Raw genomic sequence first — 23,166 nt, 5'->3', positions numbered from 1 at the left:
GCTCTCAAATAGTACTCCTGGTAATAAAAAAGCAGAAAAGTTTGATTCAGGGGGCTGATTTAAGAATTCATGTATATGTGGCTTTACTAGCAATATAAATTTCAAGTTTTAGAATGGTATCTTCAAGATATTTCTCTTTACCTTGTCTTGCCACATCTTCCCCTTATAATTTGATGTGCCTTGCCTTCCATTATTCTATCTGCTTCTGAGTAATCAGTCTGTATGGGATATTTTAAAACAGGCACAGCTTATCTGAGAATCGAGGTACAGAATCATTAGAATCATAGGACTGAAGGTGCCGTTAAAGGCTTCCTGCCTCTTATCCCTTCTAACACTCTTTAAGTTTCCTTCATTACACTTTCAGTGATAGCAAAGATGGTACCTTTCTTGTAAGCCTGTTCCTTCTTTAAATAACCCAGTTAGAAAGCTAGTCTTTATGTTGAGTTGAAGTCTGTTTTCTGCAGTGTCTGCATCAGTGGTACTTGGCTGGTGTGCCTGAGCTCTCTGGTATACTATGAAGTATTGACCAGTCTGTTGCCTCATTTTGATCAATTTTTAAAATTTATATTTACCATAATTGGAGGAGGCCAATTACTATTCTCACAATAGTTTTAAAATACAATGCTGAGTAAAATAGTTTTCATGGCATGGTGTACTTGAGTATAAATTGTGCACTGAAAAATCGTTTTTATCTCTTTCCTGAGTTGTCTCATCTCTTGGCTAAATTTCTCCATTTCTTTCAATTGTCATGTTGGGTGGTTTTAAGTTCCTTTGGTCACTCTCCTTTGAATATGGTTGGTTGGTTTGTTTTGAGACAGAGTCTTGCTCTGTTGCCCAGGTTGGAGTGCAGTGGCACGATCTTGGCTCACTACAACCTCTGCCTCCCGGGTTCAGGCGATTCTCCTGGCTGAGGCTCCCGAGTAGCTGGGACTACAGGTGCCCACCACCTCACCCAGCTAATTTTTGGTATGTTTAGTAGAGATGGGATTTCACTGTGTTAGCCAGGATGGTCTTGATCTCCTGACCTTATGATCCACCCTCCTCGGCCTCCCAAAGTGCTGGGATTACAGGCGTGAGCCACCATGCCCGAGCTTGCATGTTTTACTTTGTATCGTCCTTTTCTACTGTGGTATTCAGAATTAAACTGAGCATTCCAAGCATGGTCCAGTTAGCACAGAGCTGGAGTAGAACAGATCTCTTAGGGCCTGTATTAGTCCGTTTTCACACTGTTACAAAGATCTACCTGAGACTTGGTAATTTATAAAGAAAATAGGTTTAGTTGACTCACGGTTCAACATGATAGAGGAGTCCTCAGGAAACTTACAATCGTGGTAGAAGGTGAAAGGGAAACAAGGAACATCTTTCCACTGCAAAGCAGGGGGAGAGAGCCACATACTCATCAAACAGCCAGATCTCCTGAGAACTAACTCTATCATGAGAACAGCAACAGGGATGTCCACCCCCAAGACCCAGTCACCTGCTACCTGGCCCCTCCTTCAACACATGAGGATTATAATTCGAGATGAGATTTGGATGGGGACACAGAACTAAACCATATCCGGTCCCTTATTTTTAATCAGTGATTTTAGCATTTTCCGCCCCAGCGTGTCTGATGTATGGAGCACAAGTTCATTAGTAACACGTACGCTTCCTGCGCCTGGAGTTTTTAGGGGAAATGGGCTTGAGAAGCACTTTCCCATGGGGTTCTCATTACTGTCCCTCCAGTACTAATTCTGTAGATTCTCTACATCTATGTCAATTGTTGCATCGTACAAGTACCTTTGTTTGATTTGCCAATCACATGTAGTTGCCTCCTGTTATCAGTTAAAATCCCCTTTCCTTGTTTTTTTTTTTTTTTTTTTTTTGAGGATTCCCAAACATATACAAGCTATAGTGGAATTTTAGGCCAACTCTGTGTGCTGTATACTATTCCACTGTGTGACTGTACCCTAATTTATCCATTGTAGCATGGATCGATGGGAGTCTGAGTTGTTTCCAGTTCTGATATGAGTTTAAAATCAGGCAGTAAGTCAGTCTGAGTCATTCAGTGGGAAAGTGATAGATCTGTTGGAGTAAATGACCTGGCTGATCGAAAGAAAAGCAATGACTACTGAATTCCTATGCTACTTTTATTAGCATTAGGAAAGAAGAAACTTAAAGTAGAAATGTACTTTATTGTTAGTTACTATTGAGGTTGTGATATTAATCAGATTTTGTAGGTGTGATTACTAATTAGGAAATCCTGTATTCAACTGATAATTTGATTCAAATAGGATCTTTTAACTTCATTATTTGTTTTCAGTGAATTTTCTTACTAAGTGAATTCTCACTTTTTAAAAGGAGAAAATATGAATGGATTAGTTTGATTCAGCTAATAAATTCACTCGACTGCTGTTGGAAGTGTATGTATGCATGAGATTGAAGGGGAAGCTTCTGTTACTAAAATAAACAAAAATTAAGGAAAAAAACACCACAGTTTTCTTTTTTCTCTTTCCCTATTGTTGGAAGACATATCACTAAGAGATATGCGTCATGTACTGGCTACAAAAAACGTTGTGGCATTTGTTTTCTCCCGTTCCCCCTTAAAGAAGCTGACGGCAGTAGGGCACTGGTTGAGCCATGTCACTTTCTGTGCGTCTGCAGTCTCTCAGACTCACACCTGGGTGCCCTCACTCACCCCATTGCCTTTAAATACCATCTGTAAGGGACATCTCCAAAATGTTGATATATTGCCCTGACCTCTTTCCTCAGTTCCATACTAACTAATGTGTCTTACCGCCTTCATGGTGTCTCTGCTTGAGTGTCATGTCAGCCCTTGTTTCTAAAACACATCTTGAACTCATACTTTTTTCATCTCCACTGCTGCCACCTCATATAAACCAAGCTTTTCTCTCACCTGGGCTGCCATCGTAGCCTTCTAGCTGTCACCTCTGCCTCTCCTTTTAACTCCTTCATAATGAATTGCAGCTAAAGTGATCTTCTCAAAATATAAATGAGACCTTGGTAATTTCTTTACCTTTAATCTTCTAAGGGCTTATCAATGTATTTAGAATTATCAGACTTATGTTAGGGATAGAGGAGTTGGGATCATGAGCAGTGCAGATGTTTGAAGGCCATCCTGTGTTTTGATGAAAGAAAAAGAAAACCTGCCTCTGGTGTAGCTCTGTGGCATGGGAAGAGTATGGAAGACAAATATTTGCTGATAACAGCATTCTATCAAATAAGCGTAAGCTCCAGTTTTATTTCTCTTTTGCTGGGAAATTGGGACCTTCTTTGAGTACTAGTGAGCAAGACATTTTGCAGCAATGGTGAGTATGAAAGGTCCTGGTCTCTGGAAGGCTAATGCCAAATGTTGGAAGGCCTTTAAAGAAGATGCCGAGCCACAGTGAGTGCCAGCTGCTAGCTCTGAAATAGTGATCTCAAAAGGTAGATTTCTTTTGTGCTATATTTGTGCTAGGCAGTGCCTTTAAAAATATAACTGGAACCATTACAGTGAATAGACACAGAAAATAATTTTATGTTATACAGTTGTTATATACTAGCTTCCTTTAAATAAATATTATAGCTTTATCAGTTTTTTAGATAGAATTGGAGTGTGGGGGGAAGAATACGAACATGGGTCCTTCCCGCCTCTTTTTCCTGCCTCATCTCGTTAGAGAAGTAGTTAAGGTAGCTTACATATAATAAATTTAACGAGGCAGGAAAAAAATAGATGAGGAAATACGGATTGCGGAAAAGAATAAGGATGAATGGAAAATGCAATAGTAGATTATGCAGAAATAACATTCTATAAGAAATGCTGCATACCTAGCACCAGTACTCGTTAGCAGGTTTTCCTTTTTTTTTTTGTTTTGGCCATTTGACCACATAGGTAAAGTCCTGCTTGCTGCTGTTCGCCTGATGAAGAGCAGCATGTTGGAATTTCCATCTGATTCACACTCTTTTGGCAGGTCATTTCTCCCACTGTGAGCCAGGCTTGAGAATCTGGGCGATGTTTCTTTCAAGCTGGCCAGAATTCCACTGTGACTGCCACTTGCTCACCCATCGGTGTCAGAATCTGTCATAATGGTTGGATGTTTTTGTAAAACATAAACATTCATGATTTTAAGGTGTACAATAAGACATATTTTGTAATTTGGGAAGGTACACCATTTCAGCTTAGCAATAGGGAGCTATGGGGTTAGGCAGGGAGTCAATAGGATATGTGCCGTCTTGGCAGTATTTCAGTATCAGTTGATCCTTGATTGTTCATAGTGATATATAACGCCTTAGTATTTAATGAGAAAAACAGTAGAAAAATTTATGTGGTTCCTCATCATCCTCCATGTCTTACACCTTGCTTGTCCCTATCTTTAAAGTGACCTCCAAAACAGATTAAAGGTTTTATATTAAAAAAAAAAAAATAATTCCAAGCATGTCTTAAAGTAAGCAATAAAAATACTTCGGTGGTTACAGTTTACCTAATATAAATACTACTTTAATCTGTATGTCCTATCAGACACACTCCCCATTGAATTCTCAAAGTGCTGTCCAGAGACTGTGACTAGATAATCTAGCTAGTGTAGTAACCTCAGGAGATATTTTAGTAAGATGACTTTCAGAATCCTGAAATCTTACATATGTTGGCTTCTGGTTATTCAAGCACGCATCACTGACTAGAACAGCTCTTGTATCTATTTTGGCATCTTGAAAATTATATTAGTTTTTACTACCGGAGTGGGACCCCTCAGACTCTTCCAGGCTTTGAATTGAGGACATACTAAGTCACAGCCTCTTCACTGTCACTTGCTCTTAATAAGTGATGTACCCAGGGAGGATTACATCCCTTAGGCCAGTAGCACCATTTTTTCATTAACACAAAGTATGCTGCTTCTCTGATACCACTACGGTGCCAGGAATGGTACCCTATAGTCTGGAAGAATTTATAATGCACTACCCAAGTGCCAAACTTACTGCCAGAGAACAACTTAGAATTGAGGATAGAAGGGTAGAAAACAGCAATCATGGGGCTTCCTAACTTTGCTCTTATACAGATTGAGTATCCCATATCTGCAGTGCTTGGGACCAGAATGTTTTGAATTTCAGATTTCCTTGGATTTTGGAATATCTGAATATAAAAAATGAGTTATCTTGGGGATGGAATCTAAGTCTAAATGTGCAATTCGTTTGTTTCATATATACCTTGTACATACAGTCTGAAGGTTATTTTATACAGTATTTAAAAAATATTTACGTGCGTAAAACAAAGTTTGGACTGCATTTTGGCTGTGACCTGTCGCGTGAGGTCATGTGTGGAGTTTTCTTGTGGTGTCATGTAGGTACTCAAAAATTTTTGAATTTTGGAACATTTCTGATTTTTGGATTAGGGATGCTCAATATGTGTTTGTGTAGTTATTAAGTGTAGGTAAAATGTTCCATGAGGCGCTTTTGTATTGTAATAATGTACTTGGTAACTTTTTCTCAGAAGGGTGATTATTCATAGAACTGTAATGGTAATTTAGTAGTTATAATACAAGTACTATGCCTCATTTTAGAAAATTATGTGCAATTGACTTTCCTGGACATTTTCATTGCCTTGTAATCAGGTTTAACTTATAATTGAAAGAGGAGATACATGAAATAGTAAGAGCACCTCAGAGCTTCACAAAATAATTTAATCAAGTCTTGTTATGTGGATACTATAACGCCACTGCCTTTTAAAATGGAGGTAAAAGTTAAGGCCTGTCCGATAAGAGAAAGCTCAGTATACCTGCAAGCAAAGAGCCTCAACGCAGTCTTTGTGAGGGGTGCCAAAGTAAACTACATTTTTAAGGAGAGTAAGTGGTAAAGTAATACTAGCAAAATATTCCCAAATAAGGATCTATATAGTGAAGCAAATTGCTTCTGGCAAGAGGCTTGATTAATGGCAACTTTGAAAATTTTAATATGATAAGTTCATACCCCAGAAAGTATTTAGATACAATTATTATCTGAATGCATTTTGCATTAAGAATCTGTTATCAGAACACTTATACACCATGAAGAGAACAGTTTATTAATACTCATAATAAATTTTGAAAGCACATGTTATAGTTGTATTCTAAAACTCAACATGAGAAGTAAAAATATCTTTTCAGAGACTTTAGAATATTGTAAGAGAATAAAATGATCTGGAACACTAGTCCTTTCTTTTGCATTTATACAAGTCCTTTCCCAACTACCCCAGTTATAACCCACACCAACCCCTTGTGTTTCTTAAGTAAAAAGTCTTAAAAGATACTTTTTAAAATAGCTAGACATATTATTTTCTCCTATTAATAATTAAACTTCTTCCAGCTTTAAAAATCTTCACTGTGTATGTCAATTGTTCTTCTTTATCTCATGATGGAACTTTCTTAAGAAAAGTAATTTAATCTTTGGTTATGACTGAAACTGCATTCATCTATCCGGTGAATATTAGGTTTTGTGTGCCATGCAGTATGCTAGTTGCTGGGGATACAGAGGGCAGGGGACAGACATGGTTTCTCCCCTCATGGAGATCACATTATGGTGAGGGAGACCATCAAAATAAATGAAATATTAATAGTTGTAAATTTTGACAAGCCCTGTGAAGGAAGCAAACTGGGCAATGGTGGAAGCATCGGACATATAAATTAAAGTAGTGAGAGATGAAGTTAGAACGATAGAGTGAAAGCAAATTTCTTTCCCTATTAGAACATAGTTTTTGGCTGGGTGTGGTGGCTCATGTCTGTAATCCCAGCACTTTGGGAGGCTGAGGTGGGTGGATCCTTCGAGACGATCCTGGGCAATGTAGCGAAACACAGTCTGTACCAAAAATATAAAACTTAGCCTGGCATGGTGGCGTGTGCCTGGGGTCCCAGCTACTCCGGAAGCTTAGGTGGGAGAATCGCTGGATCTTGGGAAGTCAAGGCTACAGTGAGTCATGATCGCGCCACTGCATTCCAGCCTGAGTGACAGAACGAAACCCTGTCTCTAAATTAATTAATTAATTAATAAGAATATAGTTTTAGTTTTACTTACTGGACCTCGAGAATATAGAATTTTGGCCATTACAGACTATATTGTATAGCTTAAGTGAGTTATATAGTACTTTATAATTGATAGGAAAATGTATCCTGCTACTCTTGCCTTGCTCCATGAGTTGCAGCCATTCTTTATAGAAATTGTCAAGATTACATAGTACAAACCAGTATAAGATACAGCATTATAATTATATGTTGAGGGATTTGTTGTTGTTGTTTTTAATGATTTGGTATTAAAGTACAAAATTTTGCCTGAGGTGTCCTACCAGAATTTTTCCACGTTTATATTTCTGCATCTTTTAAAGTCTTTGGGCTCTTGCTGTGCATGCCAGTGAGTACCATAGTTCCATGCTTGTATATTTTTGTTCCTTTTGAAGGTTTTTATGTAGTTTGCTCAGGAAACTGTAAAATACCCAAGGGCTCTCTGCTCTTATTTATGTATACATCCCTAAATTTAGTACAGTGTCTGGCACAAAGATAGGTGTGCTTAGTGAATGTTTGTTCAGTGAGTTTCTCTGCTTTTTGTTTTGGTTTTTGAGACAGCCTAGCTTTTTCGTTCAGGCTGGAGTGCAGTGGCGCAATCTCGGCTCACTGCAGCCTCCGCCTCCCGGGTTCAAGCTATTCTTCTGCTTAAGTCTCCCGAGTAGCTGGGATTACAGGCTGCACTACCATGCCTGGCTAATTTTTGTGTTTTTAGTAGAGACGGGGTTTCACTGTGTTGGCCAGACTGGTCTTGAACTCCTAACCTCAGGCCCACTTGGCCTCCCAAAGTGCTGGGATTACGGGCGTGACCTAGCCTGAGTTTCTCTGATAGTATGGGTACCCAGTGAGAGGTGAGTACTGTTGGTAGCAGAGAAGAGAGATCTCCGTGGGAAGAGCTAAGATGAGAAGACTCTATGGAGAAAGTGGAAGAGATGTTGGACTGCTATGCTGGTTGCCTTTCTAGCCCAGACAATATAGGCTACCTTGGGCTACAAAGAGAGTCAACACTGTTATTCTCCATAGCTGTCAGGAATATGCCTCATGCAGGCTCCCTTCAGAAGAATGCTTAGAGAGATTATCAGAAATTCTCAAGGCTAACGATGTGTATGCCCTGGTATATTCCTCGCTGGATTATCAGAGCTTTACATTTGTGTTCTTCCGCACCTCATGACTCAGAATTCTAGGCTTTATTTCTGCGTCTTCTAGTAAAATGCCAGAAAATTTTAGGGAAATGTTATAATGCGTCAGAAACGCTAATGTAGCATCTACCAATGGCAAGCACCATACTAAGTTCTGGGGTCCAAAGTGATCGGTAAAATATGATTCCTGTCCTCACAAAATTTAGGGAGATGGGCTAAACCTAAACTTATAAAAATTGAAGTGATGCGATTGAGGTATACACAGAGATGTATAGGAGCATTTTAGTCTCTTCTGGGGCTTTAAAGGTAATTTCATGGAAAAGATAAATAGGGGTTAGATGAACAATAGGAGAAGTTTATTCTAAGCAAAACACCAACACAAGCAAAACCATAGAGGTGTGAACCAGAGTGGCACTCACAGAGAGCATTCCGTCTTGAAGTAGTTTGACTGAGTGAGGCTGGAGAAGGAGCTCATGGAGTGATTGTATAGCAGTGCTAATATTGAATGTTTCCTTTTTCACTAATTGCCAGGAGGGAATAAGTTTATGTTGTGTTTAGCTATTTAGCACTTAAGCAGTAGATGGGCTTTCTCTAACACAGTTTCCTTTTATATGTTTTTAAAAGGGATATATGTACACATACACACACACACACTCATGAGTCATACTTTAGAGAGCCAAAAATATGTTTTTTAAAATTCTGATGTCTAGGGAAGCTCCAAGGTGAAGTGGAGGAGTGACGATCTTGTACTACTCACAAACCGACATGACCATATTTACCCAGAAGTACTTTAAAACAATATATTTTGATGGTCTTTTTCTTACTTTAATTCTGGAAAAAATGGATATTTGAAGCTTGGAATAAAGAGTTAGAAACATCTGGTGAAATATTTGGAGACATACTTGTAACACATGTGAAATATGAAAATAAGGCACCCAGTGAAAAGGGTTTTTAGCTTGAATAAACTTCCCTAAGTCATGTAGTGTACTTGAAGTAAGAAGTTTTCATTTTGAAAATAGTTTAATGATTTTTATAGTGGTTTCCTCTCTTATCAGTGGTGTTTGATGGGGCACTTAAAATGATGTTCTTGTGAACAAATTTCAGGTATAAGCCCAGGTGTTTATTAGTCATAAATATTCTAGCATTTGTTTTACTTTTGTTCCTCAAAATTTACACTTTAATTTTTAAAAATAAAAAAGGTGGCAAGTGTAAAGCTATGGAACAAACCTCTATAAAGTCCTTAATATGAATGCTTTCCAGTGCTGTAATTATATTCTTGAGTGTGATTTAAAAAAAAAAAAAAAAATCCACCTAATCAAACTCATACACCACAGTCCCAAGTAGATCCCAGAAACCTTTTTTCTACCCCATCCTCTTCTCCCTCTCTTCTTCTTCTTTACTTCCTTATCCCCACTACCCTTTCCTGTATTCTTCTCCCTCTCTGCTCTACCATCATTTCCTCTCCCTATCCGTCTTCTTTTCCTTTCTCCTTGTCTCCTCTCCTCCTTCCTGTCACTCTCACCCTCATCTCCCTTTGTTCCCAGTATCTATAGAAAGAACATAATATTTAGAGAGCCTTATCGTTTGCAAATTGTTTTTAGATCCACAGAGCCTCTGAGCATTGTGGTTAGTGTATCTGTGTGATGAGTGCTATTGGAAAAAAAATAGGGAAGATACCCATGGGGAGTGTAACTAAATTTTGTGGAGAAGAACAGTCTTGATGAGGTCTTGGCATTTAAGGAAAACTTGTAAGAGGTAAAGAGAGGAGCCATGTTGATACCTGAAAGGAAGAGAGTTCTAGCTACAGGGAACAGTAATTTCAAATTGTAATTGTTTTGTTTGAATAATAGAAAGCTTATTAAGCTGGAATGCAGAGAAGAAAGGGGAGAGAGCAATAGGCAATTTGGTTAGAAGGGTAACTGGGGCTGGATGTTGGGGATTACTGGGCCATTGGAGGGTTGATTTCTGAGTTTCCTGTTCTGTTCCATTGACCTCTTTGTCCTTGAGTCATTATTATTCTGTTATAATCACCGTGGTTTAATTATAAATAGTGATACTAGCAGGTTGTCTCTCACTTTTTTTTTCTTTCTTTAAAATCGGGTTGGCTATTCTTGACTCTGTTCTATATAAATTTTAAAATCAGCTTGTCAAAAACTTAGGCTATTGATTAGAATTACATGGAATTTTTAGGTCATTTTGGGGAAATTATAATCTTTATGGTATTTATTGTATCCAGGAATATGATACATCTTTTAAAAGACTTTATATATTCTTTTATATTCTTGAAACAGACTATTCTATAAATTTCTCCAAGAAACCTAAGCTGTCTTTTGTTGGTTTATTTTCTGGGTACCTTACAGTTTTTATTGCTATTGCTAATAGAATATATTTTTCCCATTATATTTTCTAAGTTTTTTGTAGGAATACAACTATTATTGAACTTGTATCTACCAACCTTATCTACTTTCTTGATCTCTTTTGTTAGTTCTCTTAGTCTATATATTATCTACATAGGAAATCCAAGAAAATTATATCCATCTGCAAATAAAGATAGCATCGCCACTTCCTTTCTTTTTCTACTCCCCCCACCCCCCCAATCTGTTGCCCAGGCTGGAGTGTGGTGGCCCGATCTCGGCTCACTGCAAGCTCCGCCTCCCGTGTTCATGCCATTCTCCTGCCTCAGCCTCCAGAGTAGCTGGGAACACAGGCGCCTGCCACCACTCCTGGCTAAATTTTTTATTTTATTTTATTTTTTTATTTTTAGTAGAGACGGGTTTCACTGTGTTAGCCAGGATGGTCTTGATCTCTTGACCTCATGATCCGCCCACTTCAGCATCCCAAAGTGCTGGGATTACAGATGTGAGCCATCGCACCTGGCCCATTTCTAATTTTTATACCACCTTTTTTCTTTTCTTGTCTTATTGCATTGACTTGAATATCTAGGGCAGTGTTGTGTAGAAAAGCACTTATCTTTGTTTTGCTCCATTTTTTAAAAGGGATTCTTGTAAAGTTTTGACATGAAGCAAGACAATTGCTTTATCTGTTTCAGTCAGTTCCTTTTGATTCCCAGAGTTCCCTAAGAGTTTTAGAAATAATTATTATTGAATTTTTTTTCCTGAAATTTAACATGCTGCTTTTGTAGGTATTGAGATAGATTCTTTGATTTTTCTCATTCATCTGTTAATGCATTGTAGTAGTTTCATAGATTTGCTGATGTTAATTCATCACATCATTTGTTGAAGCAGTTTGAATAAGAGAAATGGGTTGAGCCTTGAAAATTTGGTAAATCCTTCTAAGATGGTATTGAAGTGGGTGGATGGTTTTTTTTACTTACTGTTTTCAAATTCTTTTATTTTTATAGAAAATTACTTATTATGTGTCAGATTTATTGGCATAAAGTTACTGTATTTATAGTGTTTTTTTGTTAAAAGTGTTCATTCTTTGTTTGTAGTTATTTCCTCTATTTTTGTTCCCAGGATTGTTTATTAGAGCACTTAGCTCCCTGCACATACATCTTTCATCTCTCTCCTTAAATCAGTCATACCTAGTATTTTTGTCATCTATTAGTCTGCTCAAAAAAGAAGTTTTATCTTGTTAATCCTTTCTATTGCTTTTTCCTATTTTATTAATAATACGCATTTTTGTCATTATTTTCTTCCTTCTGTTTTATTGTGTTTACTCTTTGCTTTCTTCATTTCTTTTAAGACTTCTAGGCCTATAAGGATATAAATTACTCTCTAAGTACTGTTTCTGGTAGATTTTGACATGTATTACTTTTGTTGTCATTCAGTTTTAAATATTTTGTGATTTCCATTGTGATTTCTTCTGTAACCCATGATTTATTAGGAAGTACACGTTTAAGTTTTCAAACAAAAGAATTTTATTTTAACCTTTGAAAAAAACAAAACTATTGATTTCTAACTAAATTACACTGTTGTTAAAGAATACGTATACTGACTTTGGGAGGCCGAGGTGGGTGGGTCACCTGAGGTCGGGAATTTGAGACCAGCCTAGCCAAAATGGTGAAGCCCTGTCTCCATGAAAGATACAAAAATTAGCAGGGCATAGTGGCACACATCTGTAATCCCAGCTCCTTAGGTGGCTGAGGCATGAGAATCGCTTGATCTGGGAGGTGGAGGTTGCAGTGAGCTGAGATCGTGCCACTGCACTGCAGCCTGGGTGACAGAGAGAGATTCTGTCTCCAAAAAAAAAAAAAAAAAAAACACCCAACCAATAAGAGTATGTAGACTGTGTGTATCATCATTTCTTTGAAATGTAATACTTGTCTTGTTACATATTCAATTTTTGTAGCTCTTCCATGTATTCATGGAAAGATTATACGTTCTTTCTTTCTCGAAGGCCGTGGTATTCACTAGAAGACATGTTAAAATATTTATTAATTTTAGACTTGTCAGTTTCTCCTTATTCTGATTTTTTCTGTATGTATTTCTGAGCTATATTGCATGCCATTGTGGCTGTGTACATGTTCATGGTTGATTACTTTTCTTCTTGAATTTCTCTTTGTATATTTATTGATGAACTTGTTTTAAAATATTTCATTGTTTTATTTATTGTTATTCCTATACCAGGTTTATTCTTGTTAGAATTCATCTGGCATATGATTTTCTACACTTTTTAAAACTTTTGGTGTAATTTTACTTTGCATGCCTTTTGTGCAATATGTAGATGGATTTATTTTATTTTAGCTACTCTGATAATCTTTGTCTTTTCAGTAGGTTTAATTACACTAGTTTTTTTCATTTTCTCAGTGATGTAACCGCATTGCCTTTCAAAAATGTCTTTATAAATGGCAAACTCTTCAACTCCATACTTTTGCACATATAATTTTCAGTTTTTTTGTAATAGTTTTTTACCACTTTGCTTTTTCTTATGATTCAAACTTCAGTTTAAATGCTTCCTTCCCCCGCTTTTTTTTTGTCAGAGAAGCTTTCCTCAGACCAATCCCTTTTTAGAATAGACCCCAACTCCCATTATTTTCTTAGTTCCTTATTTATTTCTTTTATAATACTTAGAAAAGTTATTTATTTCATTTCTGTATAGATTATTTAGTGATGATACTAGTATTAATGTCTCCATTTTTTATCATTTTATTTATATATTAGTTACTTGATATTAGTTGGTAGAGGGTGAAAAAATGGGTAGCATGATCAAGAGGAGGTGCTTCAGGGTTGGGTTACCTGAAGCAAATTGAGGAAGAAATAAAGATTATTCGTGATGGAAGAGAGTAAGTATAGGAGTGCCTTCACAGAAAGAAAGGAATCTCTAGGGAAGGGCGAGTGAAGTTTAACTGCAGAGATTTTTAAGGTGAGAAAGAGGTTAAACAAAGAATTAGTTGAATCAGACCTGATTTACTGAGTAGAGTGGAGAATAAACTGATTTACTGAGTAGAGTTGAGAAGGCGTGGAATACTTGTCAAGTGATGTGCCCCCAAGAGAACAGAGGTAAAGCTCCAATTTTCCTTTGACCTTGCCATGTTTTTGGTTCTATGTATTCATTTGATAGTATCTTCTAGCCTATAGGAGTAAGGGAGATAGTAGAATTGATGCAGGGACTAGTTTAAGTTACATTGTGTCTGATTTATGTTGATGTTGAATAGGGGTGAAGGCAGCATTGATCGAAGGTAGAAAATCTTGGATGTACTATACGCTATGTTAAGAAGGACCAGGTTTTTATTCCAGCTGTGCTCTGAACTTGCTGTGTAACTTTGGGCTAAGTCTTGCCTTCCTCTGAATCAGAAAGAGGTTGACTTTAATGATCTCCATAGTCTCTTAAAATTTTTAATGAAAGTATATGAAATCAATGGGGTGAGAAATGGGGTGAGTAAAGGTTCAGGTAAAAGTGAGTAATAAGTGACAAGAAGAAAGAACATGCTATAGAGCTTGTAATAAAGATTTACCTCCCACTTCTCATATAACTAACATATCTATACTTTTTATTTGTAGAACCCCTTCAGTGTTCATTCTCAAATCTGATCTCATTTTAACAATTTCAAATTTGATCTGTGAAATAAGGGAGGTTGGACTTTTTATGAAAACACCTGGGTTTTACTTACAGGCAGATTTCTAGATCAGAGAAATATGATAGTTATGTGTCCATATTTTATCAAGACATTTGACATAACCTTTTTGATTATTCTCTTTAGAGCAGAATGAGTGACAACTCACTGTTGAATTTGTTACTTGGAGTTATCTGATGAGATGACACAGGATTCGGTTCTCAGTGCAGTTTTTATTTCACCATTTTTAGCATTGCTTTGGATAAAGATATTGATGGGTTGCTAATCAAGTAACTAGTATGTTGGATTACAAAATCCGGATCTCAGCAGGCTTTGACTAAGTGCCAAGTATGCCAGATGGAAGCACCGTGGATTCCTCTAGAGCACTCCCCTGGTTGGGCCAACAAGCAGCGCTGCATAAGGATAGGAGGCAAGGGCTTCCTCAGATCTTGCTTTCACATTGCTTTCTGTGTGACACATGACCCCACATTTCAACAAGTATAAAAGAATATTGTGAATTCTTTCTCCTTTAGTCATGCCATTTCATTCCCCGAGGGAACCAACCAAAGTTATTAGGGATTGTTTGTTTTGAGACAGTCTTTCTGTCACCCAGGCTGGAGTGCAGTGGCATGATCTGGGCGCTCTGCAGCCTCAACCTCAAAGGCTCAAGCAGTCCTCCTACCTCAGCCTCCTGAGTAGCTGGGACTACAGGCAGTGCCACCACACCCAGCTAATTTTTGTATTTTTTGTAGAGATAGGGTTTTGGCCATGTTGCACAGGCTAGTCTTGAACTCCTGAGCTCAGCGATCTGCCCAACTCTGCCTCCCAAAGTGCTGGGATTACAGGCGTGAGCCACCTTGCCCAGCCATTATTAGTTTTTTTTAAATGATCTTTTCAGAAAAATGTTATGCCAATGTAAGCAAATTGTGTGTGGAAATATTTTTCTCCCCACTTCCCCATTTTATACAACTGGGTGTATATTATTCATACTGTTTTGTCCCTTGTTCCTTTTTTCTCATAACAGTCCTTGTTGGAGGTGTTTCCTTATCAGTGAGATCATTTCCTTTTACTTGGCTGCAGGGCATTACTTTGTAGCTATATACCACGGTTTAGTTAACAGGTCCTCTACTGATGGGCATTTTAGTGTTTTTCAGACTTTATTACAAGCAGTGCTATAATCTGTAACTACTCAGTACCATAGTTTTATATGTAGGATAAATTCTTAGAAGTGCTGTTGCTAGGTCACAGGGGATTCAACTTTAGTGTCAGTGCTGTCGTTCCTGTCCTTGTTTTACATGATCTTAGAAAAAATAGAATTTAATAGTTGGGATTTAGGCTTTATCAAATCCAGTGATTCTCACAGTGTGGCCTTTGAGCCAGGAGCAGCAGCAGCATCACATGGGAACTTGTTAAAAATGCAGATTTATGGGGCCCACCCTAAAACTCCTGAATCAGAGCCTCAGGGGCCCAGCAGTCTGCACTAACAGGTGCTTTTACATATATGGAAACTGATCAGAGTGATGAAATAATCTACCAAAAATTATATAGTTACTGGTGGCTTCTGTTATATCTCCATTATAACTTTCTTTTTTTTTTTTTTTTTGAGATGGAGTCTCACTCTGTCGCCCAGGCTGGAGTGCGATGGCACGATCTCAGCTCACTGCAAGCTCTGCCTCCCGGGTTAACGCCATTCTCCTGCCTCAGCCTCCCGTGTAGCTGGGACTCCAGGTGCCTGCCGCCGCACCTGGCTAATTTTTTGTGTTTTTAGTAGAGACGGGGTTTCACCGTGTTAGCCAGGATGATCTCCTGACCTTGTGCTCCGCCTGTCTCAGCCTCCCAAAGTGTTGGGATTACAGGCATGAGCCACCACGCCCAGCTCCACTATAACTTCTATTTTTCTTGTTTTCAGTGTCTCTTTTAAAAGGACATTTTGGTTTTTTTAAGTTATCAATATAAAAGATACTTGATTTGATTTTGATTTTTTTTTTTTTTTTGATTTATGCTTCTCACCGTTTGTGTTTTGGGACATAGCAAATTCAAATGAAAATATTTTGAAATTTTTATAACAATTCTTTAAACTTTCTAAAACTAATCCTTAAAATTAACTCCCTGTTATTTTGCATATACGAGTCTTTCGATGTCTCAAGGGATGGCCTCCAACATCCTTTTTTTGACTCCTTTCCAGTCATATCCCACCATTCCTCTGTTAAGAGTTTCCAAACGACATCCGTCTCGTAACCACATCTGTTCTTTGCCTCATGTTTTCTCTTACTTTTTCTTTTCTTTCTACTATTAACCCCTATTTTCTTTTTTTTTTAGTTCTATTTTATTTTAAATTGACACATAATTATTGTATGTATTTATGAGCTACAAAGTGATGCTTGGATACCAGTATATAGTGTGTAATGATCAAATCAGGGTAATTAACAAATCCATAACGTCAAACATTTATCATTTCTCTGTGGTAAGAACATTCTCTGTTTTACCTATTTTGAGATATACAATGCATTACTGTTGACTAGTTACCCTACTGTGCATTAGAATACTTGAACGTATTGTGTTAACTGTAACTGTTGGCTAACCTCCTCCATCTCTTCCTTTCCCCTCCCCTGCCTCTGATAATCACAATTCTGCTCTCTACTTATATGAGATCAGCTTTTTTAGATTAATGTGGTATTTGTTTTTTTGTGTCTGACCTATTTCACTTAACATAATGTCCTCCAGGTTCATCCATGTTGTCTCAAATGACAGGATTTCATTCTATAACTTAATAGTATTCCATTGTGTATTATATACCATATTTTCTTTATTCATTCATCCATTGATGGACACTTAGGTTGATTCCATATCTTAACTATTGTGAATAATCATGAATAAGCGTGGGAGTGCAGATAACTCTTCGACATACTGAGTTCATTTCCTTTGTGTATATCCCCAGTGGTGGGATTACTGAATCATATGGTAGTTGTATTTCTAACATTTTGAGAAATCTTTGTACTGTTTTTCATAATTGCTGTCTTAATTTACATTCCCACCAACAGTGTATAAATGTCCTCTTTTCTTCACATCCTTGCCAACACTTGTTATCTATTATCTTTTTGATGATGTCCATTTTAATTGAAGTGAAGGGATATCTTACTGTGGTTTTGATTTGCATTTCCCTGATTACTCATGTTGAACATTTTTTATATATACCTGTTGGCCGTTTGCATGTTTTATTTTCAGAACAAAGCGGTGGTGGGGGGATACATCACAGTACCTGACTTCAAAATATACTATAAAGCTATAGTGGTCAAAATGGCATGACACTGGCATAAAAACAGACACATAAATCAATGGAACAGAATAGAGAACCCAGAAATAAATTCACTTATCAATAGACACTTGATTTAAAAGGTGCCAAGAGCACATACTGGAGGAAAGAATAATGTCTTCAAAAAATGATGCTAGGAAAATTGAATTTCTACATGCAGAGAAATGAAACTAGACCACTGTTTCTCACCACATACAAAACCAATTCAAAAAAATAAAAAACTATGAAACTACTAGAAGAAACCATAGGAGAAATCCTTCTTCACATTCGTTGATCTGGGCAAGGATTTTAAAAATAAAACTTCAAAGATCCAGGTAATAAAAGCAAATACAGAAAATGGGATTATATCAAACTGAAAAGTTTCTGCACAGCAAAGGAATTGACCAACAGAGTGAAAGGGTAACCCACAGAATAGGAGAAAATATTTGCACACTATATATCTGACAGGGGATTAATATGTGGAATATCTAAGGAACTCAAGTCAGTAGCAGAAACCAACCAGATTAAAAGCTGGGCAAAATACCTGAATGGATATTTCTCACATTTTCATTTGTTCTTGTCTTCTTAAAGCATTCATGTATTCTAAATTGAAGAAATCACTACTCCTTAGCCTTTCTATGGCATTTTATTATTATTTGTATGTTTGTGCCTGGCTTTATTTTATTTGTGTGCTTTCATATCAGTCTCTTGCTAGTGAATATGCTCCTTGAGGGCAAGGACTGTGTTTTCTTCAGTGTCACTTCAGACTCCTTGCACCGTTCTTAGATAAATGTTGGTTGTATTTGTTCACATGCACAGTTGGGACTCAGTGGGAAAGAGAACATGTTCTGTGGCTATGGCCTACATTTATTTCTCCCACCAGCTTCTTACAAATAAGCTAGTAACTACATGGAATAGTGGGCATGAATAGGGATAAGTCAGCTCAAACTCCCTTAGCCGAAATTTACAGTTGAAAAGCCAATCCACAATCAGTAAAACTATATTTTGGTCCTATTTAATGTGCCAGGTATAATGTATGTAGAAGATGGTGTGTTACTAGTGTCATTTTCATAAAGGACAGAGTGTTTTTACTATTTATATTATTTTATACCTATAGATGTTCAAATTATGTACATTTTTGCTTTTGTGAACTTTATAAACTTAGAAGTATGGTATCAAGGGTTTTTAAAAACTTTTTTCAAAATTCTTTTAAAATTGTACTCACTATCTTGAATTTACTCTGTCATGCTAAATACCCAGATACCAAGACTGGGTGTTTCCTTTGGTGAAATGTCATATTTTGGTAAAACAAAAAATGTTATCTAAACATACTGGTCAAAGAAGAATATATATGTGTCACTGTGTGATGAAGAAACATTTTAATTTTATTTCATTTTTTTCCTTTCAAGCATTATAACACTTAACACGTTTTGTCAAATAAATGAATAAACACTTAAAATACTTAGTTTTTAAAGTGGCCCAGTGACCACTGGCTTGTCATGTGCTGGACACTGAGACAATAGAAAACTATTTCAATTCTCTGTTCTTAGGTATTTATAGTTGGCATAAGAGATTTTATGCAAATGAAACTGGAAACATTTTGTACAGTAACTTACAGAAGTTCTCATTGCAGTATATTCATATTTCCAGATTTATCTGATGGCTTAGTTTGTCAATAATGAATTAGAAGTTTCTGTTTTGCCCATAATTAGAAGTCAGCCTTACTGGACGGTTGATAAAGTAGAGTTGTATCTTACCTGTAGTTCCTGTTTCTAGCACCCATTTCCTACCAAAATATAAAGTTGAGTTTCTCATTCTCTCTTTTGTAGTGAGCATTTGTCCTGTGCTTTCACATTCTTTCTACATGGAGAAAGTAATGTGTGCACAAGTGTGGAGATTGCCCAGCACCAGCCAATTTATTTGATCAATGAGGAGCATATACACATGGCCCAGTCTTCACCTGCACCATTTCAAGGTAAGTGTGGATGTTCCTGCTCTCCACCCCTATCCACCACCGAGTGGATAACCATCTTGCCCAGTAAAGTTTTGCAGGGTGAGACATTATCTTAAATGGACATTGTAAAACTAAGCATAAGGGTCAGATTTTGAAGAAGGAAGAAAAGACTACCATTTCATAATTAAGTAGTAATAGTGTGTTAGTTTTTTGCTGAAGCTTCTCACATATATAAGATGGTCTTATGTATATTCTTTTGTAAGAATAAAATGTAGAATTTCCTTCAGAACAAAAGAAAATCTATAAATACTTGAAAAATATAATTCAATGAGTAATTGACCAAAGTCACAAATTAAAGGTTTTCATTGTTGTGTTTATTAACAAGGTTTTAGGGATGTAATGGTTTATAGAAGATTACCATTATACTTAGTATTTGAAATTTCAATCAGAATCAAAGTTCTAGAATTATACAGTGTATAGTTTCTTCAGCGATGTTCCTTTGTTTTAATTTTAAACTCCATTGGTAATAGATATTTAGTTGTAATTTAACTCATACATTCATATTTTCATTAATTCTCAGCTTTACCACCTAGATATCACCAAAATAACTTCATGCCCTTTTGATCTGAGCATTACAAATCTTTGTTTTGTCTTTGGAATTCAGAATTTTCTGTGAGTAACAGCTTTTAAATGTTATAATATTAGATTGAACCATATGGAGGCAATCTTTTTTTGGTTCAGTCATATGTCATTATTAGAGATGTCTGGTTGAAATGGTCTTAGCATATCACACAATATAATTTTAAAAAACACTGTTATTTTAACAGACTTCACTAAAATATTATAATTGTTGTAACAGCCTGTCATGAGCATTTACACTCCATTGTATTTGTTTTTTGTTTTCTATAAACTATTCTGATTTAATTCAATGAAAGCATCTGTTTCTTGCCCCAAAGCTAATAAAACTTTTTTTTTTTTTTGAGATAAGAAAGAACATTGAATCCACATTTAACTGTGTCCTAATTTTTAACTCCAACTCCCCTACTGCAATAAATTTTAAGCTGTGTAAAGTTAGGTGTTTAGTGTATGAACTACTAGAATATTCAAAACCCAATTCTTAAACTGTGTAGTACAAATTGTACAGTATTTGCAAATTATGGCTTGTCAGAATTTTTAAAATACTGTTTTCTTGAGTGTAAAAGTGCTCAGGACCTTCTGACTTCATCCAACATTTTATCACTCAGAATAAAAGCATTTAGTTATGGTAATAACAGTAGGAATAACTAGTCATGAGGGAAGAGAACTTACTTTCTAATCTTCAAAGTTGGGAACAATAATGTTAGGAATACCAGGTCCCTATAGACCACTTTTAATTTTTCTGATTTTTGTCACTGATGGAAGTTTTAGAATACTTTTGTGGAGCATTCTTCTGCTTGTTTTCCATGATTGGTGTGGAGGAAGACCATACTAAGGCAGTTGCTGTCCTTATGGATAATTATGATGAGCATAATTATCCCAATTGATGTGGGAATTTCCTGGAAGCATTATTGCAAAAAAATTACATTTGATTAATTGTGTGTGTTGGAGTCAGTATTTTTATCCCATTTGGATCATTGAGAAACAGCAGAAAGACTCCACGAAACATGTAATGTCTATAGCTATCTCTCTCTTGATTGATGTGACATATGATCTAGCTCTTTAAAAAATTAAAAAAAGAAGACATTCCGTTTAATGACCATGCTGAGTTTTTGTAAAAAATTAGAAGTAAGAAAAAGTAGTCTTTATCTTTAGAAAAGTATTATTTGGAAGATTGAAGTACTCACTCCAAGGCTGTGAACTGGCTGGGTAATTCACAGTACTATATTAACTATATTTTTGTGTCAGACTCAGTGAAAATGACATCAAGGTCAAATACTGAAAGAAGATGAATTTTGGGTCCTTTATGTTGAGTTAAGTAAAATTTTACTTAGAGTTGTTTTATCAACAGACCTCTAAAACAGTCAAAACAGAAATGATAACTATTATGCTTCAAGCTTTTTTATATTAAGACTTTCCCACTGTTAGAAATTTTATTTATATGTTATTCTTTGATTACCACAGATGTTTAGGGAGTCTCCGGAACCACAAGAGTATTCAAGTTTTAGGCAGCGTTTGGGGTATATGTGTTGAATGATTTTCTTCTGTTTTGGAAGGTTCAGTGTTTATATTGTACAAGCTATTATTAAACATATGTATATGCTTCAAAGCATAGCTGTCTGATAACATTGGACTATCCATATTTTATTTCCTTTAAAAATTGTGGGAAGTGAGAGGTGTTTAAATAAGAAATTTTAAAATAAGAGACTTCAAAATATCATACTTTTGTGGCTAAGGCGGGAGCATCACTTGACCCTAGGAGTTCAAGACCAGCCTGAGCAACATAGTGAGACCCAGTCTCTACAAAAATAATTTTTAAAAAAATTTATTTTAAATCGTACTTTAAATAGAGTTAGGAAATAAAGAACAATGTACATTAAGTGATACTGTAATCTAAAATTAACCACATATGTAGTGTTGCACTTAAGTAGAAATTATTTCTCTAATGTTTAACATGTGTTTCTCCTCCCCCTATAGTACTGGTAAGTCCTTATGGCTTAAATGGGACGCTAACAGGCCAAGCATACAAGATGTCAGACCCAGCCACTCGTAAGTTGATTGAGGAATGGCAGTATTTCTACCCGATGGTGCTAAAAAAGAAAGAGGAATCGAAAGAGGAAGACGAGTTGGGATATGATGATGATTTCCCTGTGGCAGTTGAAGTAATTGTTGGTAAGAGAAAATATTTTGCCTGAAGAACTTTGTTCTTCTTCCTCTTCCTTAATTTAAGAAGATAATCATTTAGATTCATCATAAATAATCTCCATAATTTTCCCATCTTTTTAAAGAAATTCTCTTGACACAATGGTATATGCTGAGTAGTTATCTTGCCTGAAGCACCCTTGGTCCCTGTATTCCAAATGCATCATGTTGGAACACATGTTTAAACAGCTGTTAACTTGTGAGAGAATGGAGCCTATCACTTTTGACAGTACTTCATGAGCATCTCATTTTCACCACTGGAATCATAAAATTGGGAGTCTTGTGTGAATTCTTTCTCAGTCCTGGTTCTTTCCTTGTTCTCTTTGCTTATAGGTGGTGTTCGGATGGTTTACCCTTCAGCATTTGTTTTGATCTCTCAGAATGACATCCCGGTTCCTCAGAGTGTTGCCAGTGCTGGAGGCCACATTACAGTTGGGCAGCAAGGGCTTGGTAGTGTGAAGGACCCAAGTAACTGTGGGATGCCTCTGACCCCTCCCACCTCTCCAGAACAGGCCATCCTAGGTGAGTAGGATCCTGGAGTGTCCTGGGGAGAAGAGATCCCAGACAATTGTATAGTCTACCTGCTATGGAACAGGTGTGAGAAAACAGAAATTCCTCTTGGAAGAGATGGAGGTGGTAGAGTAACGTAAGGATTTTACAAAATGGAGAAGGAAAACTATCAACACACAGAATTCCTATACTTCAGAATTTTAACTCTGTCCATATTAGTCTTTATTGTTATTAAATAGTTTAGATTCTTTTAAGGTTTGCACACACATCTGCTCCTTTACGTGTGTGTGTCCACATATAGATAAAATGTAGGTTGGTTTTTTAAATAATTTTGAACAACTGAAGAATACTAAATCAGAGAATGACTGAAGTCTCTGCCCCAGTGACCATTGTCAGCTAGGGACAGGCCTTGG

At 36.6% G+C, this 23,166-nt stretch overlaps 1 protein-coding gene across 4 annotated transcripts in view; it reads left to right on the top strand.

Moving 5' to 3' along the window:
• Nucleotides 1-23,166, top strand: part of MED13L (mediator complex subunit 13L) — a 321,531-nt gene that overhangs the window by 236,671 nt on the left and 61,694 nt on the right. For 3 of the 4 annotated variants that reach the window (XM_026456566.2, XM_023204113.2, XM_026456567.2), the window contains 3 exons: nt 19,281-19,426; nt 22,019-22,213; nt 22,577-22,765. In XM_026456566.2, coding sequence (XP_026312351.1) covers nt 19,281-19,426; nt 22,019-22,213; nt 22,577-22,765 — 530 coding nt within the window. Of the gene's footprint in view, nt 1-19,280; nt 19,427-20,009; nt 20,078-22,018; nt 22,214-22,576; nt 22,766-23,166 lie in introns of those variants that run through there. The other variant, XM_023204128.1, reaches the window with a different exon arrangement.

This window comes from Piliocolobus tephrosceles, chromosome 10, assembly GCF_002776525.5.
Source record: "Piliocolobus tephrosceles isolate RC106 chromosome 10, ASM277652v3, whole genome shotgun sequence".
Classification (NCBI taxonomy): Eukaryota; Metazoa; Chordata; class Mammalia; order Primates; family Cercopithecidae; genus Piliocolobus; species Piliocolobus tephrosceles.
This window is presented reverse-complemented; position numbering and strand designations above follow the sequence as displayed.